This window comes from Rattus rattus, chromosome 5 (genome assembly GCF_011064425.1).
Source record: "Rattus rattus isolate New Zealand chromosome 5, Rrattus_CSIRO_v1, whole genome shotgun sequence".
NCBI classification, from domain to species: domain Eukaryota; kingdom Metazoa; phylum Chordata; class Mammalia; order Rodentia; family Muridae; genus Rattus; species Rattus rattus.
The window spans coordinates 135315461-135339289 of record NC_046158.1 but is presented as its reverse complement, the minus strand read 5'-3'; the positions used below and the strand labels follow the sequence as shown (position 1 = coordinate 135339289).

Below are 23829 nucleotides of genomic sequence, written 5' to 3'. Positions count from 1 at the left end.
AACTCATTAAGTAGATCAGGTTGGCACTGAACTCATAGACATCCATCTGCCTCAGCTTATGAAGTGTCAGAATTAAAAGTGTGCACTGCCACTACACCCAGTTAGAAAAGGGTTTTACAGGATGTGTGCTGTGTTCTCTGGTGCCTGTATCTGCCTTATTCAGAGTGACACTGATAGGAAGCACTTGTCCATGTAAACACCATGGGACTCCTTAGGAGTGTAACTACTGTAGTTCCTCAGGCCCCAAAAGCATAACAGTAAATCTACATGTGTATAAAATTAAAATAAAACCAAGAAACTTAACTAAGTAATTAGAAGGCAGAAGAAACAATTCTTTTTTTTCCACCAGACAGTTCCAGTCCTGGCTGTCCTGGAACTTGCTCTGCTCTATAGACTAAGCTGGCCTCAAAGTCACAGAGATCTACCTGACTCTGCCTCCTGAGTGCTGGGATTAAAAGCCATGTGCTGGGCTGGAGAGATGGCTCAGCGGTTAAGAGCACCCAACTACTCTTCCAAAGGTGCTGAGTTCAATTCCAGCAACCACATGGTGGCTCACAACCATCTGTAATGGGATCTGATGCCCTCTTCTGGTGTGTCTGAAGACAGCTAAGGTGTATTTATATATAATAAATGAATAAATCTTAAAAAAAAAAAAAAAAAAAAAAAAAGGCATGTGCTACCATGCCTGGGAGTCTCCTGGCTTTTGGGAAAACGGTAATCCTTTGTAACACAGGTAGCCTTGAACTCATGAGCCTCCTGCCTCCTAAATGCTCAGACTATGACTGTGCTCTGCCAGGTCTGCTCCTAGGCTTCATACTTAATTCTTCAGACGCACAAGTAAGCAAGCAAGCAAACAAGCAACACACACACACACACACACACACACACACACACACACACACACACACACACACACACACACTTCATTCTTCTAAGCAGCAATCACAGGAACAAGAGGCAGCAGGTGGCAGACTCACTGAACGGAGGCCATGTCTGCCTCTCCTAGTCCCCAACCACATCCACCACCTACCCATTTCTCTTGGAGCCTGTTCACCTCCTCCTCGTGGGCCACCTTCTGTCGCCCCAGAGCTGCTTGCCCCTCTTGCTCAGCTTGGGCTAGCTGCCTGGCGACTGCATCCCGCTCCTGCTCTGCACGACTCCTCTCGGTATCCAATTCCAGCTTCAGGCATTTCACTTCTCCTAAGATAGAGGGAGAGACCACCTCTGAGCTTCTGCCCACGCTGTCTACCTAATAATCTCCCCGCCCACCCGCCTCATGAGCAGTTTCCACCTTGGAGGCCTGAGTCTGGCTGCAGAAAGCTTCCCTTTGCTTTCTGGGCTGTTACCCTCTCCCTGGAATGCAGAGTGCCCCAACCCAGCCAGGCGCTCACCTTGAATTACTTCCTTGGCTTGAATAATAGTTTGAATCTGGACCTCCAGCTGACTATTGGTGACCTGTATCACAGAATTTTGCTGTTGGGCCTCAAACAGATTGCCCTCCAGTTGCTCCTTGGCTGACCTATGAGATTTAGGAATCAAGAAGAGTTCTAACCCATCAAGCCCCTTACACCTTCTCAAGAGGGACTAGGTTGTAAGTACAGGTTACCCAGGGAAGTGGCATGTCTACAACTCATTTAGAACAGGGAGCTTAGCTTGGCTACTCTTGGCCTTGCAAAGCTCTCTGTGCTTGGTTGAACCAAGTATGGACTGTACCTAAGCCCCAGAACTTGTTCGGCGAGGTCCTGTCGGTCCCGCTCCACAGCCTGCAGGCGCACCTCAAGAGCTGCCCTCTCCCGTACTAGGGCTTCCTTCTCCTGGCCTGCCCTGGCCAGTGCTTCTTCCTGCCTTTCTGCATCCTGATGCAGCTGCTGTAGCTGAGCTGTAGCTGCTTCTTGCTGGTGATGTGCCTGAGGGAGAGAAGCTGATGAGACGCAGAGTAGGGCAGAATCCCCGGAGTCTTACCCCAGAGCTGCTGCCAGCAAGTCAGGGCCAGGGGGTCCTCACATCCCAGACTCAGCACTGTGAGCTCCAGCCATTGCTGACTCACTGGCATTTATTTATTTATTTCCTTGATCAACTGAAAGTCCCCAGGCCAGAAAAGAAGCTCTCCTGTGGGCAAGACACTGTGCCGAGGCCAGCAGGACTCACATACATATGACAAGAAAGTGACCAACAGCCTGGGAAGGGACTCTAAGAGTGGCATACTCTAAGCATCAGGGCAGTGAGAGGCTTGGTAGGGAAAGGTACAGCTGTCACGATTGATCCTCATTGTTAACTTCGTGACTAAGAATCACCGAGGAGACACACCTCTGTGTGTCTGTGAGGATGAACGAGAAAGGCAAGCCACCTGAGATGACGGCTCCTGAGCTGGAGTTAAAGATCACCAAACAGGGAAGAAAGCCCAGTGGGACCTCGTTCCCCTTCCTCTGCCTCCTGGTGACTATGATCAAGCACCATCTCTGCTTCTGTCCTTATTGATTGGTTGGGTTTTTTTGTTGTTGTTTTGAGACAGTGCCTCTTGCTGCAAACTCTGGCCACCACAGACATCAGCCACCATGCTTCCCCCACTTTGACGGATCATATCCCCTCAAGCTGTGAGTCAAAAAAACATAGGTAGACCCTGTCTCGAAAAGAAACAGAGAGACAGACAGTGTCCACAACACGTGTATAGCTGTAGACGACAGCTGTAATCTCAGCACTCAGGAGGCAGAGGCAGGAGGAACACTGTAAGTTGAGGACAGCCTGGTCTACACAGTGAAGTCCAGGCCATATAGGGCTAGAGTTAGATTTTCTCTCAAATAACCAAAATAAGTAAGTAAATAATGCAAACTGATTTTTAATATATAGGCTGTTTTAAAATACAATTTTTTAATTTTTGTTATACAGACAAGTAATTATAGCATGAAAACTATACATGCTCGAACTGCATATGAAGTGAGAGCAGAGAATACAGGAAGCCCATCGAGGACTAGGATGTGAGGTCAGTGAAGGACTCCCATAGGAACTCCTTAAAATAACAGGAAGAATACTCATGCCACTTCTGAGTCCTTTCTGCTAACAAGTGACACTGGCAATGGCCTCTCACCTCATTTAACTTCTCTTTAAGTTCTTCCTTCTCTTCTCGGGCGCCCCTGAGTTCTGCCTGTAGCTCAGCGCCTGTCTCCTCTGCCTTCCGCAGCTGAGTCTCCAGGTGAGTCTTCTCTTCCCACAGGGCTTCCCTGCTCCTTTCGGCCTCTGCCAGGTCCACCTGCAAAGCGCTTCTCAACTGCTCTGCGGCCTCCACTCTGCTGCACATAGACTGGCTCTCCTGCTCCAACTACTGGCCAGAAAGAGAAGGGAGTGCAGGGCATCAAAGGTCAATGGTTAAAATTCCCCTCTGCTTCTGACAGAAACCCACCTACGGGTGAATAGAAGAGGGGATCCACCCATTCAATCCGGTGTCTACATTCTAGGCACCAGCTGGCCCTGACGCTGGGACAGAGATAAAAAAGAAAGGCAAAATCTTGTTTTCAGAGAATTCAGAGTAATACCAGGTGGTAGGACTTGCTATAATCCCAGCCTTGGGAGGTGATGGAGGATCAGGGGACAGTCTTGGCAGCATGAGACACTGTCTCAAAACAACAACAACAAAAAACCAACCAATCAATAAGGAAACAGAAACATTTCTGGATCTCAGGAGAAGTTTTCCCTACTGAAATGACAGGTGAAATATCTAACCAATGGTGATGGTTTGGGGGTAATTTGGGCTATTCAGTACATGTGCCTCACCCAATAGCACGAAATACTTAGTCTCCCTTCCTGGGGCATGGTCTGACCCTATCCTGGTAATTTATCCAATGTTTAAAGGTTGCTGCAGGTGGGGCGGGGCCAGGGGTGGGGGTAGGGGCCATTATAGTGCTAAAGTCTAATCCTTTGCTCACCTCTGCACTGCAAACTTCTCTTGCTCATTTCAGCTACAACTGGAAGCTGACCTGCCTTCAACTAATCCACTGAGGACTGTCCCACCAGCCCTGGCCTGGGAATCACACCTTTGCTCACCTGGAGAAGCTGCTGGTTCAGCGCAACTTTATCTAAAGCCAAGGCCTCATTTAAGGCCCCAAGCTTGACAGCTGCAGCTCGGAGATCAGCTACCTCTGCCTTCAGGCTGTTCTCCGAACTCGATAGCTCCACAATGGACTGTTCTGCCTAAAAACAAGAGGGTGAAGTGTTTCCTGCTTCGAGTTTCCTTGGAAGAGTAAACCAAACACACTCTCGATACCCGCTTTTTTAATGGTAAGCTATCACTCCATTTCTTCCCTTGCATTCTAAAACACGTTTTTCATTCATTTATTTATTCATTCATGAAACAGGTGGCTACAGCATAAAACACAGAAAGCCATGCAAACACCTACAGTTGTCATGATACTATAGAAATGGTAAGGCAACTGAGAACTCAAAGAGGACATCAGTTCAGTTAGGGAGAGGAGCTGTTATGGAACACAGGCAGGGAGCTGGTTCTTGGGCCAAGGTGAAAGGGAGGTGTGTACAATGTATCAGTGTCAGGAAGGAGATGACTTGAGACACAGCTGATGCTCTGTGGCAAGAGCAAAGGACACCTGGAGTGAGGGTGGGCTTGGGAAGGCAGGCCACAAACGGTTTAAGGCAGATGCAAGAGGTGTTGAATGTGGTACTAGAGTTGACAAGCCATTAAAGTTTTCATATATAGATATGTTTTTTAAGATTTATATATTTATATCTTAAAATCAAGTGTATATGTGTGTGTGTGTGTGTCTTTGTCTATTTTCTCATGAATGAATGAATAAATGTACAAATATGCGTGCAGTGCCTACGAACTCCAGAACAGGATGTCAGATTCCCCCGGAGGTACAGGCAGTTGTGAGTCACCTGGTGTGGGTGCTGGGAAATGGCCTCAGATTCTCTGCAAGAGCAATCAGTGCACTCTTCACTACGGAGCCATCTCCAGCCGCACCGGATGGTTTTAAGAGACTAACAACCAGATTATACTTGAAAAAACAAACTGAATTTCAATGCAGAGGGTGTGGCATGTTGGGAGGGAGAGGACCCAGAAGCAGACTAGTGATTCCAGCCCCTTTTCTAGGAACACAACTTTCCAGCGAGTGAGGTGGCCACGTACCCTGGCCAAGGCTGCAGCCACTTCCTCTTGCTCCTGCTTCAGTAACTCTCCTGCTAGGCGACTTGATTCCAGGGCTTCTCGAAGGGCGATCAGCTCACTTAGTGATTCTGACTGCTTGGCTTCCAGGCCCACCAGCGTCTCCTGACTAAGAAGGGAAGGACAGGGAGTTGGGGAAGTGTTTGGGACTAGCCACATCCCAACTGGAGGCAAGAATATATTTACTTTCTCTATGCACAACAACAAACCAAACAAACACCCGGAATAGGAATGCTCTCCCAGGCAAGTGACAAGGAAAAGTGTACAAAGTGTGCCCGTGGCCCACGGTTCACACAGAGTGAGAGAAAGTGGCACGTTAACATGGGGCGGACTGAAAAGATACACGAGAAATTAACTGAAACAGTTACCCACAGAAGGAAAGAGGGTGGGAAGAGAAAGCACAGATGTGGGGAGACTTCCCTGTGTGCATCTCTTTAAATAGGTGGGGGTTGTTGTTGTTGTTTTGTTGATTGAAACAGGTCTTGCTCTACAGCCCAAGCCGGCTGTGAACTCAGCAATCTTCTTGCCTCTGTCTCCCAAGTGCTAGGATTGCAGGTATGAACCAACATACCCTGGTATCTTTTAAACAGATTGGCTTTTGACTTGCCTAAATCTATTATTGAGTTAAACAGATTAATGGGGTTTTTTTGTTTGTTTGTTTTTTTGGTGTATTTTTTTGAGACAGTGTTTCTCTGTATTACCTTGGCTGTCCTGGAACTCACTCTGTAGATCTGCCTGCCTCTGGAGATTAGAATTTTTTTTTAAAGATTTGTTTGTTTTATTTATATGTTAGTACACTGTAGTTCTCTTCAGACACTTCAGAAGAGAGCATCCCACTACAGATGGTTGTGAGCAACCATGTGGTTGCTGGGAATTGAACTCAGGACCTCTGGAAGAACAGTCAGTGGTCTTAACCGCTGAGCCATCATCTCTCCAGCCCTGGAGATTAAAATTTAAACACACATGTATGTGTGTGGACTGTCTGTCCTTCCCCTCATGGGGAACACAGGGCATGGTCCTAGCCTTTGGCAGGTCTTCAGGATTCCTCAAGCTTCCACCATTTACAAGGTGCAAGGAAGGAAGCACAGAGGAAGGGAATAGGCCAAGGGGAAAACGTGCTACCAGGCTCTCTGCTAGCACTAGAGTGAGCTCAAGCTGGGCAGTCATGGTGCACACCTTCCACCCAGCACTTAGAATCCCAGCTGGTGGGTCTCTGAATTTAAGGCCAGCCTGGTCTACAGAGTGAGTTCCAGGATAGCCAAGGCTACACAGAGAAACTATCTCAAGAAAAAGAAGGGGGAGGGGCAGGATTTAAGGCTAACCTGGGCTACATAGTGAGACCCTTCTCAAACAAACAAGCAAAAAACTTACTATATTTGTGTCGGGGGAGGGAACCACAATGTGCATGGAGAGGGCAGAGGACAACCCACGGGCATCACATTGAGCCACCATGACAGCCCTGTGCTAGCATTTTATGAAGTACTGCCCCATGTTTTCAATAATTCTTCAAATATCATCTCAAATTTGCCAAGAGACTTACCTCATGGTGGCAAAGTCAAAATCTACAGCAACCCTCTACAGTCCCTTTCCTTTCTGCAGCGTTACCTAGTGGAATTACAGGCTAGTTACTGTCGGCACTGACCCCGGATTTCCCTCTTGACTGGTGGGTCACTTCCCAGTGGTCTTTTCTTCACAGCCAGCGAACTCTAAACTCAGAACTCCTACCTCCTTTTCTTTGCTATTCTGTCCCCATGGTCCCTTTTCCTATAAATTAAAATAGATCAAGGCCCCACTCAAAACAAAACAAAACAAAACCCTCCTCTATAAAAGTGCCCCTGATTTTCAATAACTATTGCTCCTATGCTTCCGAAACACCGAGTTCGCGCTCTAGGGCGGACATCCTTCTTTTAGCTTCCTGTCACAGCACTTGCTTGTCACTTTTCACTAGATCTCAAGCTCCTTGACACCACAGTTGGTATCTTACTCATTTTTGTGGCCTTCCCAGTCCCTCATCCCCACAGGGACTCGAGAATGCCTAGATCCCTTTGGGGCCACATACTACATATTCTGCAATTAATACTTATATACAATTCATAACAGTAGCAAAATTTCAGTAATGAAGTAGCAATGAAATAATTTTGTGGTTGGGGTGGCTGTAACATGAGGAACTTATTAAAGGGTCAGCATTAGGAAGATTGAGAACCACCAGCAACATGAATGTACTGAACTCATCTTTCTACAGAGGAGGAAGCAGTGAGCTAACGTGACCCCACCATGTGTAGGCTTTAGGATCTCTATTTCCTAAGAGTGGGGAAAGCCAGGCCCTGGTGAGGAGATGTCTGGTCACACTCACAGGCGCTCCCTCTCACGGACAGCCAAGTGCAGCTCCTCCTGCTGCTCCAGCTTCTCCCCTTGAGCAGAGTCCCCCTGCAGCTGCAGCTCCACATTCACTCTTCGCAGTCGCCATGCCTCCTGTTCCAGCACCTCTAGTTGCTGCTGCAGCTCACCCCTGGCTGTCTGAAGCAGCTCCCGCTCCCTGAAATTGAGATCAGAGATGAGCAGACCTAAGGACCAAAGGTCAAAGATCCTAGTGGAAAAAGATCTTGTGGAGCCAAAGGCAAGAGAAGCTTGTTTCTGTTCAACAACAATATATCATATATATAGCAGAAAATAATTTATTATATAATCTTAGAGACTGAAACCCAAAGGGCTTTCCCACAGGAAATAGAATAAAAACCAAAGCAGGCTTAAGCATCTGAGGGTCCAGGACAGCAGGAAGAGTCGGTCAAACACGGGACAGTGATGGGAAGTGGCTTAATGAGGAATGGGGAACCGAGAATGTGGCTCAGTCCTCAGAATGCTTTCCTGACAAGCCTAAGGTTCTGGGTTTGATTCCCAACCCTGCAAAACTGTAACTAAAAACAGACATGTGGCAAAATAAAATTTTGAAGGCTTTGCTTTCATTAAAAAACAAACAAACAAAAACCAACCAGACATGGAAGGGGAGGAACTAGCAGCCTGCTCACTCACTTGCTGAGAGAGTCCACCTCTCCCTGAAGGTCCACAGTCTGGCCTGCCAGAGCATCACGCTCCCCAGTGAGCTTTTGTAGCCTTTCCCTCAGGGCCTTGCCCTCTTCCTCCCACTGATTGTGCTGCTGCTGCAGGAAGCTCATAGCCTCCTGGCAGCCTGAAAGCTGCTGCCTGAGGTCCTGTGGAAGGAGAGCAATAGAAAGAAGGCGATGAACAAGAAGCCAAAGGCAAAGGAATGTCTCCAAGGTAAGGGGGCTGGGGTCAGTGGTAATAACAGTCAGCTGGGAACAGATGTGACAGCAGTCAGCTGGGAACAGACGTAACAGTCAGCTAAGGACAGATGTAACAACAGCCAGCTGAGAACAGACATGTGGACAGCTAAGATGCTAATGGATCAGAGGTTATTGGGCTCTGTGGTTCTAGACCTTGGAGCCCACCAGATGTAGTGGCATGAGGGGATATTAAGGGTCTCTTGGAGTAGGGAACATTTACATTTTCCCAGGCCTCTGCTTGCTTGTACTCAAAGATTATATCCATGCACTTGGCAGAGGGGGAGAGAGAGAGAGAGAGAGAGAGAGAGAGAGAGAGAGAGAATGAGAATGCATATATACATATGTGTATGTATATGGATACACACACACATACATATATGTGTGTGTGTGTATATATGTATGTATGTATATATGTATGTATGTATATATGTATCTGTAAGCCACAAGAACCACTGGGCAAACAGAGACATTAATGAGCATTTTGGGGTACAACTTAATATCTTGTGACCGGCTAGATGAAAGGGGTAATGCAGACTAGAGGTGTGCCTACGGGCACCCATGCCAGTGGCTGAGGAGCAGCTCTAGGGGCTCTCACCTGCACAGCCTGCTGTCTCCGAGTCAGCACGGAATGTACCAGAGTAAGAGCCTTGTCTGGGTCCTGGGAATCAAACTCATTACAGTCTGACTGCAATGAGTTCTCAGAACCTGGGGTTTGGGTCACAGTGTCCTCTTCTTCCACTGAGGCCTGAAATGCAAGCCAGCGTTACAGAGATTTGCACTAGGCAACCTGAAGGGTTCCTTCACAGGTCCCTCCCCGGGCAGAGCAAAGATGACTGGTCCCTTCATCTCCTCATGTTTGTTCATTTAAGTCAGAGTTTGCAACACGGCTAGAATCCCCTCTGGGGCAGTATGTAAGTGGGGGAAAAGGAAGAAAACGTTACTGCAAGGACAGAGTTGGAATTCAGCCTACGACCTAAGAGCCATAGCAGGCAGAGAACCTGCCCACTACACAGCGCAGGAAATGACCACTTTACCTACACCTGAATCCCAGGCTTCAAGTACACTAAGGAAACTTAGCCTTACATGACCCTCAGTCCACACCTCAGGCTAGAACTCAAGGCAGCCAAGAACATGGAGAGGTGGGGGCACTGTGCAGTTACAGACAAGAGGCTTACCAGGGCCTGGGTTATAGCCTTGATCACGTGCTGCAAAGACAACTTTTCCTCTTGAGCATTCCTGCTGAGAGATGCCTCATGTTCCATTAACTCTGCGTGGTTTGTCTCCTGGTGAAAGAACAGAAGAGAGCCTCGAAGTCAAACTCTCAAAGAGAATTCATCCTCCTCCTCCCCACATTAGTTACAGACACATTCTGTCTCTTCCGTCAGCCGTACTTTCCCCAAGGGGTCTAAAAACAAGGTAATAGGGCAATAAAAAGCTCAGAATAAATGATTAGAAATCTAAATGACTGCCTAGGTTAAGGTCCTTGTTCTAGTATCAGTGACTACTATGACAGCTCTGGAAAACCAGAATTCTTTGCAATCCAACTTCACTCATTTTAAGTTACATGAGCCCAGTGATGTCTGCATTGGTGAATTCCCAACTAAAAGGAATTAAATGGGCAAAAAGTCAGCTTCTTAGTGGACTCCAACGTAAATGGGGTATACATGTGGATAGGGGTTCAGGAGCTGCCAAAAGTCAATGACCAGAACATGCGTTGCGGTGAAAGGAGACATGTAACCAAGCTGATATCCCATCTTAGAGAATTGCTTTTGTAGCATCCCTGACATAAGTCAGTGAGTATAGCCTCACTCTTTCACAAGACACACACTGTTCCAGTGACAGACCCAGCATGTCAAACCTCCTACCTGTCTACAGTTCATAGCCACTGACGAAGCTTCAACTCACTTCTCTCTTCAACTCTTACTTTCAGAGATATGATGGCAGCCAGCCATCTTCCTCATAGCCATCCTGCTGCAGGATAAGTCCTACCACACTCCTCAGCAATCTCCCACTGATTTAAATCTTGATTTCAATCTCTCCACAGATCCCTTCCCTGATACCTTGCTTATTCCCACCTTTTAGCTTTTCTTAGGGTTTCATGTAGCTCACACTGGTTTCAAATACACCATGACAAGTCGCCTCTCTCTGATAAAGACACATTTCATATACATGTACTTTCCCCAGGAATATAGACAGTTATTAATATTCTATTGCACAGGTAAATGAATGAGTTAACAAATTTCCAGGTGCAGCTAAAGTTTATTTTCAGTGTTGGAGAATTCCACCAAGGGCTATTTAACTGGCATCATTCACCACTTATCCACAAAGAACAAGAAACCTGCCAACCCCTTCTCAGTGCCTTTGCAACACAGAGGAGCACATAACATACCAGGATCTCCATTGTTCCTCTTAGGGCCTTTACCATCTCTTCGTAATCTTTGTTTTGTTTCTGAGACTGGGTTAGCAGAGCAGAGAGTTCTGTCACTCTAAGAAGAAAAACATAGCACTGTCACCTGAATAGCCCAAGGACATGGACAGGCCACACAATAGCTCATCTCAGCCCCCACATGGACACACTCACGGCAGCCCCCAGAATCCCTTAGGTATACCCAGTCCCTTGCACTCCCTGAATAGCTTGTGATTCTATATTCTCGATCTGGTGGGGAATGCCAAAGCCACTCAGACACATGCAGGGATTTACCACATCTCAAGACTGGAGCGCGGGTTTGAGGGCCCAAGAGCTGAAGCAAAGCCCCGGCCCAGGCCCTTCCAGGCCTCGCTTGATTGTGAAGTCAAGCACCCTGAAGTCAATAAGAACATCAGAATTGCCACAGGGGATAGTTCCAAGGTCCCTCCAGCCCAAGGTTTTGACTCTGATAGGGAAAAAGGGCAGGTGACTTGGGGGACAATATAACTAACAACGTTCTGCAAAACTCACAAACACCCATACCATTCAACAGCACCTTGGAGCTTTGTGCCCAGCACGTCACAGACGGCTTTCTTTCCCGTTTCCCTTTTTTGATCTTTTGGGGCGGCATCTGACTGTGTGTGCCAAGCTTGTCTAAAATGCTCTATGTGGTCTTGAACTAGAAACCCTCTGCTTCAAGGCAGGACTACTAGCTCTCTTGCTGAGTCCTGGGATCATAGGCATGAGCCAGGCACCGGCATAACAAGTTTCTCAAATGAATGTCACCTAGGAGCCCCTCTTCCTTTCCTTATCACTTACTATTTGTTCATTCATTCAGTCCCCTTTTGTTTATTTATTATGTACTTTTGAGGCAGGATCTCACTACATAGCTCTGCCTGGTCTAGAACTTGCTGTGTAGACCAGGCTGACATCGAACTTACAGAGATCTACCCGCCTGTAACTCCAAAGAGCTAGGATTAAAAGTGATGACTACTGCACCTGGCTAAAAAGAAAAATGTAAGACTTAATAATTTTATTATGAATCACCTCTAGGGGCCCAAATCACAATCTTTCATTTAATTTTATGAGAGATATATCATTTAACATTATGAGATGAAGTTCAAAACACTTAGAGACACAAACTTGCTAAGATCTGATCTCTGTTGTTAATCAAAAGCAAAGAGAAAACAAAATAGTCCCCAACTTATATGCACCACCATAGGCAGAGAGTCCTAGCCATGACAGACTTTGCCCTGATAATCAATGGGACTCTTCTTATGTCTTCCCTTTTATCCTTTAAAAAATTCTATTTCATTATAACCCAAAAATTAAAAGAGCCAAGGTAGGGGTACAGCTCAAAGGTAGAATGTCAGATTAGCATATGCAATGTCCTGAGTTAAATCCCCAGCACAGAAAAAACAAATAAGCCTAACGTATCCCCCCTCAAACAAGACGGATAGAAAGAAACAAAGTTATGAAAGAGATACAGTAAGATTAGGATCTAAGGAGCAGGTCGTTAAAACGCATAGGACTATGAGCTCCTGAAGTAAGAGAAGTCACCTAAGAGGTGACATGGGAACTCTACGTTAAAGGGCAAGGCACAGCGGGAAGGAGGGAGGCATTCCAGGGAAAGGCTGGTATACAGGAAGACATGACTGTTTCCATAGTATGGCTGCAAGGAGACTGCTGTCACAGAGAACAGTTGACATTACAAACCAGCAGGAAGAGACTGCTTGCAAGGTAGCCAGTGACAGTGACAGACCAGCTGGGCCACTGGACTCAGACGGCACACTTCCTTTCTTCTCAGGGCAGGGGTGTGTTTGACATCTTTTCTGTCCACTCACAGCCCTCTAGGGGAGTCAGCTTTCCCTCAGAGATTCCTCCTGGACCCACGTCACTCACCGATCCTGGAGCTCTGCCTTCTCCAGATCCCCTTGACTCTTGAGCTGTATTAACTCTTGGCTCTTCTCGTGGGCTTCCTTCTCCAGCGCCTGGGTCTTAGCTACGAGCAGCAGCAGCTGGGCTGGCTCACTCTCATCTGATCGCCCAGACCCACTGGAGTCCCGAGACTGTGCTCTCAGGGTCAAGCGCAGACAGCAGGTCAGCAGCGACCCCGAAAGCCTTGCGTGCTCAGCCTTTAGCTCTGTCAGATCTCTGAGCACAGGAAGGAAGATTGAAGACTCCAAGGAACCAAGGAAAAGAGCTTGGCCATAAAACCCAAGAAGTCTAAGGAGCAGGTCTGAGAAAATCATCTACCCAGTGACAGCAACTCTCCCTCCCAGGCACTGCCCCCATCCTTCTCTCACAGAGCCTGCTGCCTTAAGTTCAGAATCAGCAGAGGCAAACTTCTCTTCTAATCCCCACACTGACCTGTCAGTAGCTGACTTCATTTTCAGGAAGTGACGTCGGAAGGTTACCACCTCTCGCCACACACTGAGAAGACGACCATGTTCACCTCTCAAATAGCCCTTGAAGAACTGTGTGTTCAGAAACCCAAGTCACACCCAAGGGCAGGGGACCTAGCACCAACACAAGAGTCTTGGATTCCTCATGGCTGCTGGGAGACGGGTGAAGGGAGGAAGGATTCCAAGGAGATAGCTTATGGATAGTCTATATTCAGGTTATACTGAAGAGTTTAATAAAGTTGGCAGTGAGATTCAAGAGATCAGGGGCCCCTGGATGAAAAGCGGCCTTCCACTTGGCTAATCAGAAGAGGACATGCAGTGGCTGCTTAACAAATAGGAACTGAGTGGTCTACTACATGCAAATCACCCAGACCCAGAACCCAGCAAAGGTTCAAGAAACATTTGCTTTCTACAGCTCTGATCTGAACATTTCCCAGGGCCCAGAACCACTTTTTATCCTTCATTCAATTCAGCAGCTACCTGCTTAGCATCGAGCTATGCAGCCCTCCAGATGAAGGCAGACTATAAATTTTCAGATCCATTTGAAACCTAAGCTAGTCACTCTTGCAAGAGGTGAGCCTTTTGCTACCTGCCAACAAAGCCTTGACTCGGATGAACTGGGAAGAAAGCTGAAACAGGGCACAGCTGTCAGCTTGGGCAGAGCTACTCAGAGGCAGGAGCAAGGACAGATCGGTTTCCACCGGGTCCAAGTTAACCCTTTCTGGCACTGCCTGGGACAGCACCCAGAGTGCCCAGCCCACTCCTGTTCTCCTACCTCCTGCTCCATCCGCCATTGGCTCTCCTTCCTCATTAACTCGTCTCGGGCCCGGCTCCAGTCCACTGTCAGTTTCTCCACATCCTCCTGCAGGGCTTTATTTACCACATCGGCTTTCTCCATGTGCAGCCGAAGCTCTGTGTTCACCTCCACTAGGCTCTCACACCTGCGTGGGCAGAGCGAGTGCAAAATAAAGGTCTGGCCCCACCCTTGGACCTCTTGGGAGTAAGACAGGGCAGAGAAGTTTCCATCACCAGGAATTAGAAGACTAGAGTCTTGTTTGCCCTTGGGACACAGGATTCCCTTGAGCCCCCTCCCCTCTCCCTGCCCCTCTGCTTTCTGCCTGCCTAGGTTACATACAGGAACCACCATGCCCAGCCAGTTTCCCACCTACACGTTCACTCTTGGAACGGAGGTTTCCCATCAGCCTTCCCACCCACGGCCTAAGCACTCAGGTCAGGTAAGGGGTCCATCACCTCTGCTGCTCCTCCTCCAGTCGGATCAGCAGCTGTTCCAGGTTTGGCTCTTCTACACTTTCCCACCGCTGAGGGATCAATCCCTTGTGAGACAGAGACAGGCCTTACAATGCTGCACGGAAACCTCCCCCAGGACAATTCACTGGTGCTTCCTTCAGTGGTGGCCCACTTCCTTTTTTTGTTCTTTCTCTTGGAAGCAGTTTGGCAGTTTGGCATCTAACCCATGGAATGGAAGCTGCATCTTTCACCCTGAGCCTTAGCATCTGTTATATCAACTTGGGTCCTTGGGAAGTCACTCATCATCCCCAAGCCACAAGATGATGTGACTGCCATTCTCCGAGTTTGCAACTGAAGTGACCCAGAACAGTACAAGATGCCTAGGGGTGCCCTGGCCTGCACAGAAGGTGTTCTTTCCTTCTCCCGAGAACCTTTCTGAGGGGAATGAGAAGGTGCTTAAGGGGTTGGAACAAAGCAGGACAAAGGGGTCTTTCAAAGACAGTCCAACCCAGGCAACAAAATAAATGCATCCCTCTGCCGCAGGCATGCTTAGAGACCTGTATCTTCCTAACATATAAACACTGACACCTGCTGGGTGAACAATGAATTTTCCCTCTAATTCCACATACCTAGTCTACTATGCTAAGTCCCCACAAACTGCATTATTTATGGAAAACCACAGCTTGGAATCACTCAGGCTAAGGATCTCTAGAAGATCACATTGATAGAGCTCTAGGAGCTGAAGACAAAGGGACTCCTACTAAATATCTATATAGCCACGGTCTGCTTTGGTAGCATTTAAAGCCCAAAAAGTGTAGTTTGGGGACTCGGGGAAGTCCAGAACTGAATCTCACTCACTCCAGTGGCTTCTAGCCGCTTCTCCAGGTCTTGGCACCAGGTCCGGTACTGTAAAACCTGAAGTAGAGAGAGCAGGCCCTGAGCTCAGCCACAGCTCACATAAACAACACACCCAAAGGCTCCAGGAATCTTGGACAAATTTGCTGTGAACCTGGGAAGCAGTTGGGAGTAAGGCCACATCGTCTTAAGAGTTTCTAATACTTTCTAGGGAGACCGCTCAGTAGGAAAGTGCTTGCTGTGTAAGCATTAGGACCTGAATTCAGATCCCTAGAACCCAAGTTAAGCCAGAGGTGGTAGTGTCCCAGCACTCGTGTGGCAAGATGGGAAACAGGGACAGGAGAAAGCCCTGAAGTTCACTGGCCAGCTAACCTGATGTATACTGTGGCAAACAAAGGGACCCTATTTCAAACAGGTAGGAGGCATGGCCAACACCTGGCATTGTCCCCTGACTTCCATACCGTGTGTAAGGTACGCGTGTGCTTGCTTGCACTTAACACACACACAATTTTTTTTAAAAGATCAATATTTCCTAGGGTTTGAGGAGATGGCTTAGTCAGTAAAATGTGCCTGGTGGTGGTGGTGGTACACCTCAGGAGGCAGAGGCAGGCAGATCTCCAAAAATTCAAAGCCAGCCTGGTCTACAGAGTGAGTTCCAAGACAACCAGGGCCACACAGGAAACTCTGTTGCAAAACACAAACCAAGAGTATGTTTACTGTGCAAGCATCTAGACCCAAGTTCAGAGCCCCAGCACCCACATAGAAAGCCATCTCAGTGTTGAAGAGGACAGGCAGCAGATCCCTGCAGCTCCCTGGACAGCCAGTGTAGTCAAATCTATGAGGTCCAGTTCCGTGAGAGAGTCCATCTCAAAAAACAATATGGTGGAGGCTGAAGAGATGGATCAATGCTTAAAAGCTTGCTGGTCTCTCAGAGGACTCAAATTCGGTTTCCCCGGGCTGGAGAGATGGCTCAGCGGTTAAGAGCACCGACTGCTCTTCCAGAGGTCCTGAGTTCAATTCCCAGCAACCACATGGTGGCTCACAACCATCTGTAATGGGATCTGATGCCCTCATCTGGTGTGTCTGAAGTCAGCTACAGTGTACTCATATATAATAAATGAATAAATCTTTAAAAATAATTCAGTTTCCCCACACCCAGCAAACATATTACAACTCACAACTGCCTATAACTCCAGCTGCCTCCCAAGGTCACCAGCACACACATGGCATGCACTTATACAGGCAAATGCACACAAATGCACAAAGTAAAACTAAAAAAATAAGGTGGAGATAGAAGACACTCAATATTGACCTCTGGCCTCCTTATTCACACTCACAGCTTTATGTGCATTTGAACACACACACACACACACACACACACACACCTTTGTATATTAGAAAGACAAAACCAGAAATCCTAGGGTTAGGGCTTAGCTAACTGTGGGCTCTGAAACGGTGGGTCATTACCCTTGGGTGGGGGGGTATCAAACAACCCTTTTAACAGGGGTTGCCTAAGACCATCAGGAAAACATACACATTTACATTCGATTTATGACAGTTATGAAGTAGCAATGAAAACAATTTCATGGATGGGGGTTACCCTAGATGAGGAACTGCACTAAAAGGCTGCAGCATTAGGAAGGTGGAGAATCACTTATCTAGACTAAGAGAACACACCTAGGCGACTAGTTTAACTACTGTGAATGGAATGGCACATTTGGAAGGAACATAATCCACTCTTTGGAGTGGTTGTGACTATGACAGAGAGGTTATGGTTGAAAGTCAGAATGTCTGGGCCATCCTCACCAGGAATGTTTGGGTCTATATGGTCTCTCCCTCCTCCAGCCCTTATCCTACCCTAGCATCCAACTCTGGGGGAGGCTCCATTTTCTCCTTCACCAGAGGGCCACCTGCCTCACCTTGGCCTGCAGCTTCCTCACGAGGGTTGCTTGCCTCTTCTGGGCCTCTTGGGAGCTCTTCAGCTTCCGCCAGGAGGCAGCCTGGTTCTGTGCCATCTGCTGCTGCAGGGCCAGCACCTGCTCCTCCAGCACCAGCTGCAGTGACTGGGGCTTCATGTTCAACCCAGGGCTTCCTGTCTCCATGGGCTCACAGAACAAATCCGCAGTTCCTGTGTAGCTATGGGTTGATTGCAGGAGGGTGTCTAACCATTGCTGTATGTGTCTTAGACGTCCTCTTGAGCTAGGGACCAAAACATATGACAAAACTGAAAAGGCTACGCTTCTCAGATTTACTGGGCAGACATTTATTAAGTGGAGTGAATCTGGGCTGAATGAACTAAATAGGTTTCTTCATTACAGGACTCCTCAGAACTTTGTTTTAATATTTATTTATGTTAATGTGTATGAGTGTTTTGCCCGTATCCATGTATATGAATCATGTATGTACTTGGTATGTGAAGAGGCCAAAACGAACATCAAATACGTGACCCTCAGTCTTTTTTGAGATAGGGTTTCATACATGCCCGGCTGTCATGGGATTTGCTATGTGGCTAAGAATGAATCTGAACTCTTGATTCTCCTGCATCCACCCCCCAAGTGTTGTGATTACACGCATGTGCCACCATCCCATAAAAACGTTAAGAATTCACAAATAGATACCAACATTTGTGATTGAGAGGATACATATGCAAACATGCGTCTCGGGCTCTTCTGAATAACCAGGCTACCTAACCCCTCGGGCAATGACCGGGAATCTCCTGCCTCTCCAGCATCTAAAGACCGAGACCTGTCTATATATTCAATCTCTGCGTAACACATGTAACAATCTCCACTAGCCAAACTGGTGAGTTCTGAGTTTAAGTGTAAGATCCTGATTCCACACCTAGGATAAAGAGAGACACCCAATCAATCTCCGCCCCCAACAAGTGAACATGAATACACACATGCACACATACAAATAAAAAACAACAACAAAAAGAAAACAACAAAAGCCCATCCAACCACCACCACCACCTCCACCACCACCACCACCACCCACCACCACCACCACCACCAAAAAATTAAATCGAGCCTAAGTTGGTCATGGTGGCACAGGCCTGAAGTTCAGCCACTCAGGAGATCAAGGCAGACGGATCAAGAGTTTAAAGTCCTTCTCAGTTACATAGTGGTTACATGAAATCCTGTCTTTAAAAAAAAAAAAAAATGAAAACTGAATCTTCTCTTTTTGAGTGTAGGATGAAAAAGAGAAATAAGGCTAGACAGCTGGCCCAGCAGTCAAGAGAACTTGCTGCTCATGCAGAGGACCAGTGTTTGGCTCTCGGTCCCCAAGATGGTAGCTCAAAACCACCTTAACTCCAGTTCCAAGGGCTCTGACACCTTTTTCTGATGTCTGAGGGCAGAAGTGTGGTGTATGCACAGACAGGCAAACATCCATACACATAAAACAGTAAAATAAATCTTTAAAAATGTTTAGGTAGAAATGCCTTCTGCAACAAGGTCACAGAAGATGCCATGGCTTGTTGCTTGTTCGCTTTTTCTGATCAACCTCTCTGGAGAAATACCTGCTCTGTCCTGAGGACACGCAAGTACCTGAGGAGGCCCAGGAGAAAGCATCTGGGCCTTCTGCCAACAGCCCTGCTGAGAACAGATCTTCCAGCCCCCAGTGGAAAGCTTCAGATCAGGGTCACCCTTGCCTGAGCCTGCTAAGCCAGAAACACCGCTGATCTGCTCGACACTTCTCCATGGTGAGCACGTGAGGTAATCAACAACTGCGGCTTAATTCTAAACTTGGAATGACTCCTTGTACAGCAGCACCACTGCATCACTGCCACACTCCTCCCAGGTGCTACCGATACCTCCTGAATTCTGTCATTTTGTTTTGTTCTCAATGGGGCAGTTAGAGAGTCCTTTCAAAATACAAGACAGGACTGCTGAGGTGGCTCAGGGCTAAAAGTGCTGGTTGCCATCCTGACAACCTGAGATCAACACACAGAACCCAGAGTTGAAGGAGAACCCAGAGTTGAAGGAGATAATGAGACATGCCTAAAGTCAGGTGCTTGTGAGGCTGAGGCAGAAGGACTGCTACAAATTAGATTTTTCCAAGGGGCTAGATAGTAAATTTGAAGACTGACTGGGCATACAGAGACCCAGTCTGAAAAAACAAAACTCACACACCCTAGGCAGCAGCAGTAAAAGTTAAAGCAAATCTTTGTACTTGCCCAGTGTCCTAATTGACCCATCTTAGCCAAATGAATTAATCCTATTTCTTTCTCTTCTCCCCTTAGCTCACACTCCTCAGCCACACAGCCACTGCGTGTGTTGTAGAACACAGCAAGAACCACACTCATTTGCTATCCACATGATTTGCTTCCTAACCGGGCTTCTGATCAAATATCACCTTAGTGAGTTGTACGCTGTGAAGTGTCACCACCACTATCCATATGCACTGGCATTTTATTTACCATGTCTATCTTTCTCTAATTACCATGCATAACAACTAACCAAAATGTAAGTCCCTCCAGTACAAAGACTGGTTTGTGCTTCTTTGTCTCAGACAGTGTCTTGCTTTGGTGGCTCAGGCTGGCCTAGAGCTTGTGATCATCCAGTTTTTGCCTTCCGAGTACTGAGATTACAAATGGGCACACACACACACACACACACACACACACACACCACACACACACACATACATACACACACTCAGCACACACACCCCATACATACACACCACATACATACAACACATACATACACACACACCACATACATACACACTCAGCACACACCCCACACATCACACACACACCACATACATACATACACACCATACATACACACACACATATACACCACACACACACACACACATACACACCACACACACACACACACACACACACACACACACATACACACATACACACACCACACACACACACATACACACACACACATACATACACACACACACACACACACACACATACACATGCACACACACACACACACACACACACGGCACACACACACACACACCACATGCACACACACACACACACACATACACACACACCACATACACACACACACATGCCACATGCACACACACACCACATACACACACATACCACACACATGCACACACACCACACCCACACACCACACACACACACCACACACACATACCACACACACACACACCACACACACACCACCCATACACACATACACACCACACACACACACATACACACACACACACCCTACACCACCTACACACACCACACACCCACACCACACACACACACACACACACCACATACACATCACACACATACACGCACACACACACATACACACACACATACACTTACATACACACACACCATGCACACACACCACACACACACACCACATACACATACATACATATACACCACACACACACCCCCCAACATCACACACACACACACACACACACACACACACACACACTAGCTAACATTATTTGAGTCAATGCTGCATTCCCTGCTCCTAAAACAGACCTGGTGTCTGAAGTGCACATTATATTTGAGTGACAACACTAAGTAACGTGATCTTTCTGATCACCAATACAGCTTTACAAAATGTCGACGGTTCATAGAACAAAAGTTAGACAATATACAATGTGTACCATGCATCATTCTTACAGTAATCAGCTGCAACTTTCATCATCACAAAGGAAAAACTTAGAGGTACTAATATTACTGTCCTCATTTTACAATTAAGAAAACTAAGACTCAGGGCCCTGTGGCTAGGAACACTTGTTGCTCTTGCAGAAGACCTGGGTTTAGTTCTGAGCACACACATAGTGAGTCGTAACTACCTGGAGGATGCAAGGGCCTCTTCTAACATCTGATGGCACCAGGTACACAAACAGTGCACGTACACACATGTAGGCAAAGCACTTATACATACAAAATAGAAATAAATAAAATCCCAAAAGAGAAAGGATGAAAGAAAACTAGGATTCAAAAAAGGAAGTGTGGGGTTGGAGAGATGGCTCAGTGGTTGAGAGCACTGACTGCTCTTCCAGAGGTCCTGAGTTCAAATCCCAGCAACCACATGGTGGCTCACAACCATCTGTAATGAATCTGATGCCCTCTTCTGGTGTCTCTGAAGACAGCTACAGTGTACTCATATACAATAAATAAATAAATCTTTTTTTCTTTTTAAATGGAAGTGTGAGCTGGGCATAGTGGTACATGCCTCTGACCCCAGCAGAAGAAGGTAGACCTCTGAGTTTGAGGCCATACTGCTCTTGCAGGGTATGCGAATTCAGTTCTCATCATGTACTCTGGGCAGCTAACAGCAGCCTCTGAGCTCCAGGAGGCCTAAGGCTCTGACACCTGCATTTGTGTCCACCCTGCTGCCCCCCATGCACATAATTAAAAAATATTTTTTTTTTTTGGTTCTTTTTTTCAGAGCTGGGGACCGAACCCAGGGCCTTGCACTTCCTAGGCAAGCGCTCTACCACTGAACTAAATCCCCAACCCCTAAATATTTTTTTTTTAAATGGGAGCATGGCTCAATAGGTAAGGAATCTGCCTGATGATTCTAACCCACATGGAGACTGAAGGCAAGAAACAGCTCCACAAAGTCTTCCATAGCCTTGAAGTGCACACCAGGGCACAGCTCCCCCATCATACACACACACATACACACACACACACACACACACACACACACACACACACACAGAGTCAGAAACTATAAAAACCACAGCCCTGCAGAGCATCTCCTAATGGGTATGAAATAATGACATGCACACCTGAAGCTTTCTGAGGTAAAAGGAGTAAAATATGATAGAGCATTCCTGGAGCACAGGGTGAGGGTGTACCCGTAGGACAGTGCAAGTCTGGCTTTGATTTCTGTTAAGAAAACTATCCATTTGGTAATATCAATTCTCCTTCATAAGCCTTCTCAGGGCCCAGCCTAGACTCACGGGCCTGAAATCTTATCTTGAGAGGCCAAGGCAAATGAACATCAAGTTCAAATCCAGCCTTGGTAAGTTGGTAAGACACTGTCTCAAAATAAAAAGGAGAAAGAGGACTTGAGCTTAGTTCAGCGGTAGAACACTGACTGGCGATCATATGACCCTGGGTTCAATTCGTTACCAATTAAAGAAGAAAAAAAAAAAGCAGCCCCTTTATTGAAATGTGAGTTGTAACACTGACCTCCACATCTTACAGGCTAATGTGTAAACAGCCATTCAATCTAGTTAAGTCATAATACACATAGGGGATTCTAGCTCACTGTGGAACTTGATTTAGGAATGCTTGTCTCTTCGTGCATAAAATGTGACTATGAAGAACACACACCATAGATCGCTGCCTGGATTAAAGGAGCCTTTGAAGGTAATGCATTTAGCAGATCTGTCATCTATTCAGTAACTTTTTAGTTACTAGTAGTCATCGTGGGACTTCAGAGTTGAAAAAAAGACAACAAACAAGCCCAGAACATGAAAGAGGGGGGCCGACAGAACACTGACTTGGGCAAAGATCACAAAAGCCAAGAATCAGATTAACTGAAGCCTGGGGCAGGCCTTAAGAAAGGTTTTGAAGAAGTGATCTTCGAGGGTTGGGGATTTAGTTCAGTGGTAGAGCGCTTACCTAGGAAGCGCAAGGCGCATGGCCCTGGGTTCGGTCCCCAGCTCCGAAAAAAAGAACCAAAAAAAAAAAAAAAAAAAAAAAAAGTGATCTTTGAGATCTGAAAAATAAAAGTTCTGATGATGGGGCAGGGGGCTGGGACCCGACTTTCAGGGACGGATCACGCGCAAAGCCCATAGGGGCACAGAGAGCTGCAAAGGTCCCGGGTGCACAGAGAGAGATCCGCAGGGAGCGCTGCATCTCATCCCGTCAGCTCCGGGCTACCGAGTGAGCCACTCAAGTGTGAGGTTCTCCGGAGGGGCGGCTGCAGCAGGAAACTGAGGCAGGCAGGCCCCGGACCCCTAGGACCGGTCCCAGCCTCTCTCTGGGCCCGGGGCTCCTCCCGGGATACAGGGAGCCACTATCTAGGCGACATCTCCACGGGCTCTCAGGCCCTCGGACCGTTACGCTCGGCGCCTCCCGCCTGCCCCAGCCCACCTCACCACGGTCGGTTCCCGGAGATCACGTAGCGGTCCGCAGCCACCGAGGCCGCTGCGCAGCCCGCAGGCCAGGCCCTGAGCGTCTCCCAGTCAGGAGGCCAGGCCCCGCCCCCCCAAACTCCCGCCCTTTTGTGGGGGCCGCCCAGCCGAGCTAAGCGCCCGTGGTAAGTGCGCGGATGCAGACCTCTCGCCATATTAGGTACTGGCAGCCAACTTACTAGAGAAGCCCAAAAGGAAAGGGAAGTTTTGGTGAGACACACAGTCGCTCTCCAAAAATAAAGACAGCCACAGTCTTTGAATTCTAGCACTGAACGTTCTGAGGTGGCGAAGAAACACTCGCCCTCAATCTCCCGCCTG

The 23829-nt window shown here is 47.4% G+C and overlaps 1 protein-coding gene across 6 annotated transcripts in view; it reads right to left on the bottom strand.

The window, feature by feature from the left end:
• Cep250 (centrosomal protein 250) overlaps positions 1 to 23552 on the bottom strand; it is a 45139-nt gene extending 21587 nt beyond the window's left edge. The window contains exons 1-18 of one of the 6 annotated variants that reach the window (XM_032904544.1): positions 23471 to 23552; positions 17307 to 17586; positions 15391 to 15447; positions 14536 to 14618; positions 14060 to 14225; positions 13250 to 13356; positions 12782 to 13033; positions 10862 to 10958; positions 9648 to 9755; positions 9068 to 9217; positions 8201 to 8379; positions 7524 to 7706; positions 5135 to 5279; positions 4039 to 4185; positions 3086 to 3316; positions 1714 to 1907; positions 1392 to 1519; positions 1031 to 1200 (exon numbers count right to left, since the gene is read on the bottom strand). In XM_032904544.1, the coding sequence (XP_032760435.1) occupies positions 1031 to 1200; positions 1392 to 1519; positions 1714 to 1907; positions 3086 to 3316; positions 4039 to 4185; positions 5135 to 5279; positions 7524 to 7706; positions 8201 to 8379; positions 9068 to 9217; positions 9648 to 9755; positions 10862 to 10958; positions 12782 to 13033; positions 13250 to 13356; positions 14060 to 14225; positions 14536 to 14618; positions 15391 to 15447; positions 17307 to 17489 (2580 nt within the window). In that variant the 5' untranslated portion in view covers positions 17490 to 17586; positions 23471 to 23552. Of the gene's footprint in view, positions 1 to 1030; positions 1201 to 1391; positions 1520 to 1713; positions 1908 to 3085; positions 3320 to 3530; positions 3797 to 4038; positions 4186 to 5134; positions 5280 to 7523; positions 7707 to 8200; positions 8380 to 9067; positions 9218 to 9647; positions 9756 to 10861; positions 10959 to 11173; positions 11713 to 12781; positions 13034 to 13249; positions 13357 to 14059; positions 14226 to 14535; positions 14827 to 15390; positions 15448 to 17306; positions 17587 to 23470 lie in introns of those variants that run through there. The other 5 variants (XM_032904538.1, XM_032904539.1, XM_032904541.1 and 2 more) reach the window with 5 other exon arrangements.
• Positions 23553 to 23829: the final 277 nt, after the last annotated feature.